This window comes from Phocoena sinus, chromosome 11, assembly GCF_008692025.1.
Source record: "Phocoena sinus isolate mPhoSin1 chromosome 11, mPhoSin1.pri, whole genome shotgun sequence".
NCBI lineage: Eukaryota > Metazoa > Chordata > Mammalia > Artiodactyla > Phocoenidae > Phocoena > Phocoena sinus.
In genome coordinates, this window is record NC_045773.1 from 11,401,238 (window position 1) to 11,415,330 (window position 14,093).

Here is a 14,093-nt window from a genome sequence, read left to right on the forward strand (position 1 = left end):
TGCTCCGGAACGAACGGGCAGGGTGCTGCCACCCTTTGTTCACATGCCAGGTATCAAACCTCGCAGGTCACTTAACCAAGAGCCCAGGACAGCACCTTCGCACTCTCTTGTAGAGAAAACCCTTGAACTGAGCTGTGGGCAAGGGCAAGTTCCCCAATCAAGAACCATGTCCTTTCAGAAGAGGATGGCAAGGAGTAGAGTCAAAGGCTAAACACTGATCAACTCAGCTTAGGACAAAATTCTTTCTTTGGACTCATCTTCCCATTCAGTGGGGGAGGCGGGAGTCTGCGGTCCAAATGATCACTGGACTAAATCAGATCCAACTTCAATTTAAGTAGTAAGACCAGCATATACCAAGCCCAGAAGCTCTGAATCCTGATACTGTTGATGATTGAAGAGAACAAATTTCCCCTAAGGTGATTAGTGCCTACCCAAGTGAGAGTAGTAACAAGTAAATGATTTATTAGCATCAAGTTCAAGAAAAAGAAAAAACAAAAGCACTGATCACAATTATGCTTGTTTGATGATAGATGGATGATCCACAAAATGTACTAAAGATTATGTTTCATTAACATTTAGTACATTTTGCAAATTTAAAATCCTATTAGAAACACTGGTAGCTGGAAATGTTAATAGTTTATTCACCTAGAGAAAAGAAGTACTGGTAATTAACAGGGGACTGACAATTCGTATGAAATGAAAACCCTGACATTACTGAAGGTCAAAAAAACTCTCTAGTAGTATAACAGCTACTATTACTCAGAAGAAAAAAATGGACTTTAAATAAATTGAGATACACTTTCACATTAATTGTCGGCCTCTGAATTTCTTTCCAAATCCCTGTGACTAATAACTTAAATAAAAAGTAGCTTAATAAAAATCCTACAGTAGAGTAACAGTAGTAGCCAGTATATAAAATAATTACGCTTTCCTTTCAAGCAGGGTCTAAGAGCTTAAAGATGTTCTACGAGTTATAGAGAGATTCAGGTTAAATTTTAGAGATATTTAGCTACAGGAGGTTATTTTTTTTAATGGTTTAATCTGTAAATTAAAAGCAGAGTTTAGTAGGCACTGCACACACAGAATGGTTGCAAAGTCCTGATTTTAAAGTTGATTAACTTTGAATACATTGGACAGAAAAACGCAAGAATCACACAAAAATGTATTCCATCGTTATTTTGGTGATCCTTTGAAATATTCCTTTATTTTATATTTACCACTCTTTGGGAAATATGGCTGGTCCTTTGCATTTTAGAGATACAATAGTAAAAGAGGACTTAATTCCTAAATGATCATGATTAAATTCTGTGACCATCTTCTTTGTCCAGCCCTTACCTTTCCATCATATGTCATAGTTCTTGGATGGGCACATCTCAAGCAATGAACCAAGACAAGTGGACTGACCACTGGCTTCTCACGGATCTGACTCGTAGGGCCTGACGCAAACCACAGGTGATACCAGAGCCCAGTGGACCAGATCCATGACCATGAAGGCTCAGGAGAGGGCAGGGAGGAGAACAGCCCTGGATGTCCCAGGAGGGTGTTAGTCATGGGACAAGTTCCACTTAAGAAGCAACTAATAGAAAAATGGCGCCAAGAAGACAGAAATGGCATTCACACTTGCCCTTGTGTCCCAAGCACGCAGTCCAAAGGACACCTCATTTATTTTATCGACTAATGCCCACGGGTTCGCCTAAGAAAGGTTATTGCTTTGGCTCTGTTCCTTCCACCCTTGAAAGAGTCAGGCTGTCCCATACGTCACGCTTCTTTAGTCAAACAGGGGCAGCCAACAAACCATCAAAGGCATTTTCCAAAAGCCTTTGTGAAACTGGACAGAGTGGATACCAACAACCAAACTGGAAGAAACAGAAATCGTTTAACACCCTCCACCCCCTTTTGAAGTGAATGGTTAAGGAGCCTTTTCCAGCAGTCAGAGCCTGGGGCCAGAAGCTTGGCACATACGTGCTGTCGGTCAGGAGCTGCTGACTAGCACGGGTTTCCAGAATGTCTTCCTTGGTTGCAGAGCATTTCCCATACTTGCTTATAGTACTTTCACTTTCAACAAGGGGGATGACAGCTCCAATCAGACTGGAAAGAAATGTCATCCTGCCTCCAAGCCTCTATCTGCTAGGGTATGACTCATTTCTTCACCAGCTGAAAAGGGATTTGAGCTACAGCCTAAGAACCTCTTCTCAACTCTGATAACTCTTTGATAGTGACCTCCATCTGCTGCCCTCTTGAAGCCCTGGCTCTGTCACTCTCCATGAGCTTTCTCACAGGCAGTGGTACAACATCTCAGGTCTGCTGTCTCCCGGAGGCCGTGACGGTGTTCTTCCTGTTGGCACTACTGGGTAGTGAAAGGGAGCAGGGAAGCACACCTCTACACGGCCCCAAAGACCCCGGTGTACTTTTCTGTTTAGCAGCAAACACTCGACCAACTCCTAGTACTTCTACTTTCCATGTTATAAAAAGAAAAACTTCAGAGAAATAAAAGTATAATCACAACTTGAAAAATTCACTGGGGTTGAGACACAGAGTTTACCTTAAGTACCTTGGGTATAGAAAGAAACAGATATTCTCAAGAAGAGAAAATTGTGGTCTCCACATTTTAAAATCAAGTTCTCTGCCCCAAAGGTGCTAATATATTCACAGCTGGTTAAGGTCCCTTTGGTGGATTTCACTGTATTATGGCGAGTGAATTTCTATAACTAGAGTCATATTTTTAAAACATTTCTTAAATCTCACCTTAAGAAAAATAAACATCTTGTGGAATAAATGGTTATTACTTACTTATTTGCTAAGTGTATTCTCTATTACTGCCCACCCCCTGCCTTTTTTTAGTGCAAGACCTACCTAGTTGTCTACACAGGTGTTGTACGGACAGCTCATCTCATTACTTCCCACTTGTACCAGTGTTCTTTGCTTTTATATTTATAAACTCTTTTCTGGCAGGTTTCCCACACAAAATTCCCCCTGAGTTATAAACACTTATTTTCTAATTAAGCGACACTTATTCCAGTTTTAATTTATACACTGTACAAATTTAGGGTGACGTTTAAAAGCCTTGGGTTTGGAGGCAGTGGAGAAATGTATACCACAAAAAGGACTGCATACCTTTCTGTTTTATTTTTTCTTATCCAAAGACCCTCACACATTAAATTGCTCTAATATTAATGACAGATATTGCTTAGGTTAGAAAGCAAGATTCTGACACACTTTTACACTTGCAAAAATCTGGCTGTCACCATCCCTTTTGATGAGAACGACTGTGATTTAATTACCAAGGCTTCTTCATAGAGATGAATGAGTTACTGTGTATTTGACAAGTCAGTGATATCAGCACATTTACATGCTGGGAAAATGCTGACAGAAGTGGCTTGAAGACAATGAACACTATTACCTTCAAATGAAGACTGGTGAGATTTAAACTCAGGCCCATGCTTTTTTGCTGGGGGCAGAAAGGAAGAGCAATGGGGCTCTTTTTACCCCACCTGGACCAAAATCGGGGGTGTGAGGGCTGTTCTCTGTACATCACTGCTCACTGCATGTGCTAAGAAGTCTCATGTCCTAGGGATGGTCCATTTCCCAATCTCAACTAGAAAAGGTGACATGTTTGTCCGTCTTCATTCCAGTTAGAACTGGAGGCAGTTTCTTCATACACTGGAAGGATTGTGTAACATCTCACCAGAAAGAAGTAAACCCACAGGTATGCTTAGCTGGAACCCAAAGTTCAGGAACACACACCTTGATACACAAGAGGCATTTGCATTCTCATTGGGAATTTAAACATATGGAAAATCTTGCTGTTGCTGTTTTTCTGATTATAGATTGTATGGCAAGCAGCCTGTAAGAGACAACTACGTATATATGCCTTTAAGGAGACAGTCATATGATTTAGCTACCTTCAGGGCAGGATAAATAGCTTTAAAAAAAAAAAATTTAACCCCCTCAGTGAATATGCCTGAACTAAGGTGGATTTCTAACCGCTCCCACTCCACTTCAATTTAATAGCAAAACCTAGTTTTAACATGAAAATAAAATGCAGTACCTTTTCTCCATAGCCTCTATCTTTGGTCATCATTTCTCTGAGGGTCTGTAGGACCTTAATGCAGAGTTTCTCCTCATTCTCCTCTAGCAACTGTTTAGTGTGCTTTATTAACCTGAATGGAGGGGAAAACCACGGATTAAAGCCCTGAAACGATCTTCAAATTTAAAAAAAAAAAAAAAAAACACTTGACAATCAACTTATTGTAACTAGTCATTTAATGAACAAATATTTACCAAGGGCTCCCCGGTTAAACAGGCTTCCAGGCCTTCCCTGCACTAAGAACAGCCCGTTGGTGTCTCAATAGCGACACCTGCTGGTCGGTAACAGCAAACAGGCTCCCTGGCCACGGGTCGGCCACACATAGTGGAGAAATGATATAGAGGATGGAGAACAGAGACAGGGGCTCCCTCAAAACAGCTCATTTAGGAAGTGCAGCTATTTATCCACTGAGGATTGTCAGTAATGTGGCTAAAATATGCCAGGGGTGTAAAAAAACCCTCAGGAGTACGATGGTTGCAGCAAACACACTGTTCTCTTGATCCAGTCTTATTCTTTGAGGGGCCCAGAAAAATAAGAAACTCAGGCAGAGCCCATGCTCAAGCTAAACAACCAACCAAACTTAGGGTGAAAATCAGATGGAGATTTCTGGTGACGGAACCAATCGTTTCTTCTAGATTTTGCCCCAAGGCACAAACTAACCAACTACAAAGCTGTTAGGAAAAGACTGTGAGGCCCTGATAGGTGAGAACTTTTTGAGGGCACAAAGGCCATGGCTTGTTGAGTCTGTATGGCAGCTCACGGTGGGCACCCTATCCACACGTGTTGAATGGAGATGAACAAATGGGCATGCAGTTCAAAGGAGAAATTTTCACCAAAACAAGCGTCAGTAAGTAGGACTGAACCTACACACTTACTTTGGGAAGGTCAGAACAGATCCCTAGCACGGGACCTTGTACTCATCAAAGACAAAAATCAGGCCAGCCCCTCCTTCTTCAGGAACCAGTGCTGTGTCTGGTCAGTGGGATTCTGCCCCTGAGCTCCGCAGAGAAAGGGGCTGCTTACTTGCAAATGAAGCCACCACTTTCACACTTTCTTCTGGCATCTGTGTTCTCCGGGAAAAGCAGCTCAGGCCTGTGGAGGACATCCACCAGCACAGATAACTCGGCCTGCACCAGCGGCCTGAGACGGTCCTCCAGGGCAGAGACGATGTCCTGGAATGGAAGCACAGCCTTGGTGAGCAGCTTGGGCCACAGCTGACTGCAGGAGGGTGAGAACATTCATTTCTGACCTAAAGCATGACCACAGACGAGACTGGGTTAGACTAACCTTAGCACCGTCTGGTATTTGCCTCAAATTATTAGACATTGCCCAACGGTTACCTGAAGCATTAGGCCCTGACACAGAAAACAAAGTGATAACAAGTCATCATTCCCACCCACCCTGTGAGATGGTCCTTATGCTACTTAAGGGATCATTCCACATATTTTAAAATATGATGCAAAAAGTACGTTCGACAACATGGAAAGGTGTCTACAATATGAGTGCAAAAAATGGTCAAACAATAGTATGGACTATATGATCCGCTTCTTATAAACAACATTAATATCTCAAGGATATGCAGCAAACATTATTAAAACATCATTAGTGGTTTTCTCTGGGTGGCAGAACTATGGGTGATTCTAGTTTTCTTCTATATATCGGTTCTTGTGAGTATTGTCAAATTACTTCCAATGAGCATGAATTATTCACATAATAAAAAGTCATATAAAAATGAGAACACAAATGAATGAACATGCTGTATCAACATGCTAAATACATGTACCCTGATAGCATGATGGTCTTCAAATGCAAAACACATAGCTGTAGGAAAGGAAAACAGAGAGAAGTTGAAAGAGCAGCAAAACCAACACAACAAACACCGTATAAAGGCAAATGGCAGAAAACAGATGAGAAGTTATCTTCAAAAGATGCTCAAGTCTGCTGTCTGGCTTGCTAACTCAGAACCAAGGCATCGGCATGCTGGCTAAGAAGAACAGAACACAGCGTACTGGATAAGAAGGAGCCGTTAACCAAGGAGATCTGCATGGAAAGGGCCACTTTAATTGCATTCGTCTCAACTGGGGACCCAAATTTCATAGGCCGAAAATTCATAAAGATTTGGGTGATCCAGATCAGCCAATTTCTGGTGATCCAGAAACTAAAACTAAAACTTGTCAATACAAGTGTGCTTGATCTTAGATTTAACAAAATCTGTAATCATGCAATAATATTTAGGATGCATTAAAGAATGCATGAATGAATCAAACTATTTCTTGCGGGGAGGCGGGGGGACAATTTTCCCAAAAAGTTTGTACGAGTACATTGCCACATCCCTTAATTCAGAGTGACTTGCACACCGCTGTCAAAAAGAGGGCCGCTTTGGCAAAATTCTCTAAGGGTTTTGTCAGTTTCCCTACCAGTTTCCTCTTAGAAAGCACCCAATCTCCCCTTCTTCAAGAGTTACGGGTCCTAACTCTGGCAAAATGTTACTTGCCTCCAGCATTTGCTTGAGAATGAAGGAGTTCTTCAGCATCGTGTTCATGAAATCTTGCATCTTTTGCCAGGTTTGAACTTCACATTGCAATTGATTTGCATTGTATTGTCAAATGTATAACATTCGGCAATCAGGGAAAGACCAACAGACAAGGATGGAGAAGCGATGGGCAGAGGGAGATGCTAGTGTTAAGTGAGGGGGTATGTCTGAATGGGGGTTAATTATATAAGCGCGTCCTTTGCAACTTAATGTTCTCACATTATGACAACTTTTGCTGTTCTGGGCAATCTCGTAACTCCAGGGACTCAGACAGACAATAATTCATTAGATAACGAGGATCCCTTTAGCCACTGGCCAAGTCTTTAGAACAAGCACTACCTAAACTTATGTATTTTATTCTATTCCCCAAGAGTATGCATAATAGATCTAAGAAGAGCCGTGGTATGTTTCTGCAGCCACAGATAATTTATTTAGTTTGAGCAGGAGAAAATACGGTGTGTTCATACAGTTATGAGTCTACAATACAATAACTTTCCTCTTTCTAAAACATAGTGGGGTCAGGAAGCACTCCATGAGGAACCAAATTACCTTTGTTTAAGAAGCAGTTCTGTCACAACAAGGCTGAAATTCTTCCCTTGACCTGCGAAGCGCTGCCGACCTCCCCAGCTCCATGGGTTCTGGCCACACTAACCTTCCTGTGGTCTTTGTACACACATGCTCTCTCCTTCCCTTCCACTCCATTCTTTAAGTAAGTCCTACGGTTTCCTGGTCTCGGTTCCAATGCTACTTCCTCAGCAATGCCTTCCTTGACCACCAGCCCCAGTTCCAGGCAAGATTAACGTCCTCATCAGTGCCTTTCGTAGCACTACTCATTCCTCTGCAGTGTTTGCCCCTCCTGCCATTTTACTTTTATCTGTGTGATTAGTTGATTAACATTTGTCTCCCTTCCAACACTTGAGAGTCTATGAGGGTTAAGGTTACTTCTGGTTTTGGTCATTGTTTCCCCCGTGCCTAGGGTGCGGCTGATGAATGAATCAGTGAACTCATTCGTCTTTAGGTAACTTATGTAACCCTCAGAGGTTCATCTATTTCACCAAATGATAATAATCGTTACAGTCGTAACAATAACAATAGTAATAATAATTAGAAGAGCAGCTCACTGATCAAGTGCTCACTACGTGCCAGGCTCTGTTCCGTATGCTTTACGTGTATTGTATTTTCCAAAGATGGCCATCGCAGTATAAACTACCTTGCACGCTCTTCTTACAATGAGTCACTGACATCCCTCCCATCAAATGGGGGTCCATGTCCTCTCCCTTGAACCTAAATGGACATATGTCACTGCCTTGACCAAGAGAATATGACAGAAGGGGTGCTATGTGATTTCTGAAGCCAGGTCATTAAGGCAAAACAGCTTTTCCTTCTCTCTCTCAAGAGAGACTTATTTTGGGACCCAGCTGCCATGTTGTGAGGAAGCCCAGACCACATGGGGAGACAATGTGTAGATATTTTAGGTGACAGCTGAGGTCCCAGCTGACAATCAGTATCAACTACCAAACATGTGAGTGAGCCCAGTAACCTCCAACACTGAAAGAGCATAAAACAATCGCTGTTGTCCTTTGTTAGGCAGGCAAAGATAACCGCAACATCTTGACTCTCTTAATCTTCGTTATCAACCCCGTGACGTAGGCGTTACTAGTATACTATTTTACAAGTTAGGAAACTGGAGAAGTTAAGTAACTTTCCCAAGGTTATGCACTTCTAAGCAGCAGAGCCACGATTTGAACCCAGGCACTGTCCTGAGATCACGCTCTTCACGACTGCACCATTGCACTGAGCTCATCTGAAGGATCTGTGATTCTCCAACTGTGGTCCAGGTACCACCTGTGAGAAAATCACCTGGGGTGCTTGTTCAAAGGAAGATGTTAATATTAAGATGTATGTTTAAGTGTTTAACATCATCTAATTCTCACTACTCTCCCTTTTAACAAAGGGAGAGCACATTTCTTCATAGGTACTAAGAAAAAAAAAAAAGAGTATACCCTAGCTAGAATTTAATAACTTTTATTTTCATTTCGCTCATTTTGATATAAAACTCCTCTCTCAAGTCATGATTACACTTGTTTACCTACTAATTCAAGAGGCTAAAATCCCAAGGCGATGAACGAAAAGGAGCTGTTATGCCCTTATTCTAAGCATCTTCTTCTAACACTGATGTACTCCTTCCTAATAAGAGAGGAGGGACTTCTTCATAAAGAGATCTGTAAATCAATGAATAACCTCTAAAGACCATGACTTTGTCAGGAGCTTTTCTGGTCCCGAGTAGCTCTGCACTCCTAGCCCCACAAACATCATTGCATTTGACTGTCCACTCACCATACTGTGGCCAACCCTGGATTTTCTCTGGCTTCAGGAAGCACTTCTGTGTGGGGAACCGCCTTAGGCCAGGTTAAGGATCGCTTCTGTCAGCACCAGGCATTACCTGCAATCGCTCGATGATATTCCGGTAGTCTCTGGAAGCTGCCAGGACAGAGTCTCTGCGAGCTGCATTGCGGGCCGTCAGCCGCCAGTTCATGGCAGTTTTCTGCACGATGTTGTGGGACTTGAGGAAGAGGTTGTTGACCTGGCTGTCCAGGTCCACAGGGATGGCAATGGCCCGGCTCTTGGCTGTACAGGAGAAAGCGGACTCGTGAGCCTACAATTTTGATGGGAGACACCCTAGAGACAGACAACTCCCCCCCACCATCCAGCAGACAGATGTTTCCACGCCTATAACATGAGTGTGGATATGGAGTAGCTCAACTGAACTTCATACTCTGCTAGGTCGGGTTTTCCAATGTGAATTCTGAGGGGCAGCAGCTCTGAGAGAATTTATAATGCTCCAAGGTCATATAGTTTAGGTAACTCAAAGTCAAAGTTCAAGGGGCTTCCACAATGAATAGCTTCTTAGGGTCTCAGATGTGTTCATACATTTTAAGAATTATCAAGACAGGGAACTCATTTGGCCAGTAAACTGTTTTTCTAAAAATCCTCCAGTTTGGTATCCTTTCAACAATCTACAAAATGCTGTTTTAAGCCAAACATAGTACAAAAGATAATATTTACAATGACATAAGCTAGTCTTTCCATATAGGCTCTTTTATTTATTTTTTTTTACTTCCTTCAAAAAAGGACGATTCCAGTCCCATCATGAGAAAAACATCAGTCAAATCCACAATGGGGTATACTGCAATAAAGATGTTACAAAAAAAAAAAAAAAAGTAACCCGATGAGCAAGAAAAAAAAAGAAAAAACCCACAATGGGGGACATCCTACAGACACCTGACTAGGACATTTCAAGATTGTCAAGGTCATAGAAAATAAGGAAGGTCTGAGAAACCATCACAGATCACAGGAGACTGGGGAGGCATGACAACTAAATGCAATGTAGTAGCCTACACTGAATCCTGGAGCAGAAAAAGGAGAACAGTGGAAAAAAGTGGTGAAAACCAAATCAAGTCTGGAAGTTTAGTTCATAGCAATAGGCCAATGTCAGCTTCTTAGTTTTGACAAACGTAGCTGGTAATGGGAGATGTTGACAGCGAGGGAAACTGGGTGAGGGATATGTGGGAACTCTTGTGTCATCTTGGCAACTTTCTTATAAATCTAAAATGACTGCAAAATAAAACAGTTAATTTAAAAAAGGAAAATAACTAGACGAACAATCCTTTTTTCCATATGCGAAATCCAACAACATGGAAAAAACTAAGACAACTGTTCCTTCTCTTCAAAACTTCATACCAGTAGAAGCAAAAAAGTGCTGGGGTTAATGGGTTGCACAGTTTTCATGCTTTGCTGTTTCACAAATACCAGCCCTCCTTGCCTTTCCTCATCACGGCCAAGACTATGAAAACATTTCCTCTCTCTGATGATTACTGGGCTAGGAACTCAGAGATCTGCCCAAGTTTTAACCAACAACCTTAAGTTACAGGATCATACATGGGCAGAATTTAGGGCTATCTGGGGAGCCCATCCCAGAACCCTATTTGAGAGATATCACACCACGAACCTATAATCTGTAACGTACGCACTTTCAAAAGCCTAATCTCTTTCTGTGAAATAGTACCACGTAAATAATAAAAAGACACGAATACCTTCCATATGAGTATGAAGGAAACCAGGCAGGGATGACTGAAATCGGGCAATGAGCCCTAGTAAACACAATCTAGACTTGCTGGACAGCTACTCAACAATGCTAAGAACTCCGCTTGTCTTTTCTGGTGTCTGCAGAGATCTTAACAGCTACTATAGACAGACAACCCTTCTCAATTTAGGCAGGAAGATTATCCCTTTGCATTGCATAGCATGTATGGGGAGGGGGTGGAACAGGGCAAAGCAACAGAGTCTGACAAGCTCAGGGTGAAGGGAGCAGTAACGGTTGTAACTTCCTTTCAGAGCTGCCTAGGAGAGGTGATACAAGGTTGGGGGGAGGGGATGGAGAAGCATTTATCATCAAGAGGCAGAAGGGAGCAGTGCGCCATTTCTGAGAAAGGGTGTTCCACAGGATTGGACATGTGCTTTGCACTAAAAAAAGTTTCCATGTGGTCAAATATGTTTCCCGGATTAAACAAATCACTTTCTTGAACAAGGGGCTTCCCAGGGCCTTGAATAAACTTGAGCTCTGTGACTTGCCAAGAGTTGCCTAACATTTAACCGTGGAATCTTGTTTTTCAAAGCCTATCTTTCATTGGGACTTGCTGGCTCTGGACTTTGGCAGGTGCTGGCTTGGAAAGATGAAAAGGAGGTTTAAGAATCAAGAAGATCTCCGTTCCAGTTCTGGCTCTGCAGCCTCCCGGGTGCGGAAGCCTCACAGAGCTTTACAGCCACTGCTCCATCCAGGGTGGCCTTTATTACCACTGGGCAACGCATTTTCATCATGTTAAATCCAACCTGAGTTGGTGTCTTACCTACATCAGAGAGCACCCGAATGCAGCTCTCCACCGAGGCCTTCTGGCTCGGCATGAGCCAGTTGCAGTGGTAAACCCTGAACACACCTTGCAGCAGCTGCACAAAGACGGGCTGGCGAGTCTGCGAGAAAGAGAAGCCAAGAGGAAGGCGACGTGAAGACTTTTATTTGTGACCGATTGATACGCTGGTCAGAAACAGACACTGCCTTGAACCACGGGTTCATGGACCCTTATGCAAGAGTGGGAAGGGGTGACCAGGGATGAGCTGGATTCCAGAAGTGGCCTGGCCAAGGGAGAAAAAGTCAGAAGCATTTTAAGGCAATGCACAAACTTCATTCTAAGTCTGACCACCAGAAGGCGAAGCAGAATATCACAGCCTGAAAACAGGCATTCTTGTCTAGCTACCAACTGGCTGTGTGACTGTAGGCAAATCACTTTAGTTCTCTGAGCTTTAACTTCGTGCAATATATAAAATACAGGGATTGAGGCCAATGAACCCCCAGAGTTCTTTCCAGATGTTATATTCCATAAGTAGAACCTATCTATATCTATCTATATATATACTGTCTCTTCTTTTTGCAGTACGCGGGCCTCTCACTGTTGTGGCCTCTCCCGTTGCAGAGCACAGGCTCCGGACGCGCAGGCTCAGCGGCCATGGCTCACGGGCCCAGCCGCTCCGCAGCATGTGGGATCTTCCCGGACCAGGGCACGAACCCACATCCCCTGCATCGGCAGGCGGACTCTCAACCATTGCGCCACCAGGGAAGCCATAGAACCTATAGTTTTAATCAGCATAAACAAACTGGTTAGTGAATCTCACCTAGAATGCTCCTTACTTCTTTATTTCTGGCCGTGTCTTCAATGACATAAGGAGAAGCTAGTTCTCATGGTTACTCTTCACAAGTGTTCATTTACTACACAGATCAGTACTTGCAAGTTAACTACAGAGTAGGATTTATTCCTCTCTATGATGGTATAAATTTGTACTCGTTTTAAAATAAAGGAACTCAAACTACGACTTAATCAATTTGACATTGACTTCCTAAGTGCATTTGCAAATTATAATTTTGGCCTTCATCCAAAGCTACCTGGACCAGAGTAGCATTAGACCTGCAAGGCAAAGGTTACTGTGTATGGTAAGCTACTCCACTGGTCTTTAATTTTTAGGAGAAAGTACTTGCAGATCCCTTCCAAAAAACAGGAGGAGTTAATACAGCAATGAAAAAAAGTACAGAAAAAACTCTAGAGAAGTTTCTTAGATAAAAGAACAACAATTGAAAAGTGCTAGGGGAAAGGAAATTTATTGTAAGAAATTAAAACAGGTATTGATATCACTTATATGTGGAATCTAAAAAAAATGATACAAATGAACTTATTTACAAAACAGAAACAGACTCACAGACATAGAAACAAACTTACGGTTACCAAAGAGGAAAGTGGGGAGGGATAAATTAGGAGTTTGGGAATAAACTATACACACTACTATATGTAAAATAGATAACCAACAAGGACCTACTGTATAGCAGAGGCAACTATACTCAGTATCTTGTAATAACCTATAATGGAAAAGAATTTAAAAAAGAATACGTGTGTGTGTGTGTGTCCGTGTGTGTGTGTGTGTGTGTGTGTGTGTAGAACTGAATCACTTTGCTGTACACCTGCAACTAACACAACACTGTAAATCAACTATATTTCAATTAAAATTTAAAAAAATAAAACAGGTTAATAAAAATTCAGAACCTCCTCTGTAAACACCGTTCAGATAACTTTCACTTATTAAGTACCACACACTTCACTTAAGAGCTCACTGGGGCCTTGGTAAGTATCCTATGACAGAGGAGTTACCTTAATAACACAAATGAAAAACAAAAGCTCAGAAAGGTTAAAAGAAAGCATCCAAAAGAACGAAGTGATGGCCAAGCAGTGAGTCATCTTCAGGGCTCTCTGATGCCCCAAATCTGTGCTGTTTCTACTAAGTTCACGTACAAACCAGAATCTCATTACTTTCTTGAGGGAGTACTTTCTGTTCTGCACCTCACAGCCCACCAAGAAAGACAGTCATCTGTGTTACTAACAGAGAACAGGAACACAGGAAGCCTGAGAAATTGGCTGAGAAGCCTGATACTGAGCTCCTGAGCCCAATGGGTCCACTGAGAGCAGCTATCTATTGAGAACACTTCTTCCCTGCCTGTCCCTGTGCTGAGTGCTTTACACACACCTCATCTGACCAACCCCTGACCCCACGAAGTAAGCAGTGGTATCAGCACCCACCCTACTGGCTAATGTGCGTGGAGTTGGGATGGGAACTCAATGGCCCAACTCAAAGAAAACGAATCCTTCGACTAAATGAATTCAATTGAACCAATATTTATTGAGCATCTGCTCTATTCCCATCTGGCCTCTGAATAAACAAAAGACGAATAAATCGGCCAGAGGAGCTGCTTCTTAATTATCCATTTTAATGGACAACCTGGGGGCATCAGCTCACGCGACCTCTTGGGCTAATGAACACGGCTGCCCATCACCTTCTTCCTGAGATTCTTCCCTGCTTAGTTCTTAAGGCTCT

General features: G+C 42.4%; 1 protein-coding gene across 2 annotated transcripts in view; it reads right to left on the minus strand.

Annotated features, from left to right (window-relative positions):
- ITPR1 (inositol 1,4,5-trisphosphate receptor type 1) overlaps positions 1-14,093 on the minus strand; it is a 333,789-nt gene that overhangs the window by 119,135 nt on the left and 200,561 nt on the right. For both annotated transcript variants that reach the window (XM_032647530.1, XM_032647529.1), the window contains 4 exons: positions 11,528-11,648; positions 9,064-9,248; positions 5,111-5,259; positions 4,049-4,160 (listed from right to left, as the gene is read on the minus strand). In XM_032647530.1, the coding sequence (XP_032503421.1) occupies positions 4,049-4,160; positions 5,111-5,259; positions 9,064-9,248; positions 11,528-11,648 (567 nt within the window). The remainder of the gene's footprint in view (positions 1-4,048; positions 4,161-5,110; positions 5,260-9,063; positions 9,249-11,527; positions 11,649-14,093) is intronic.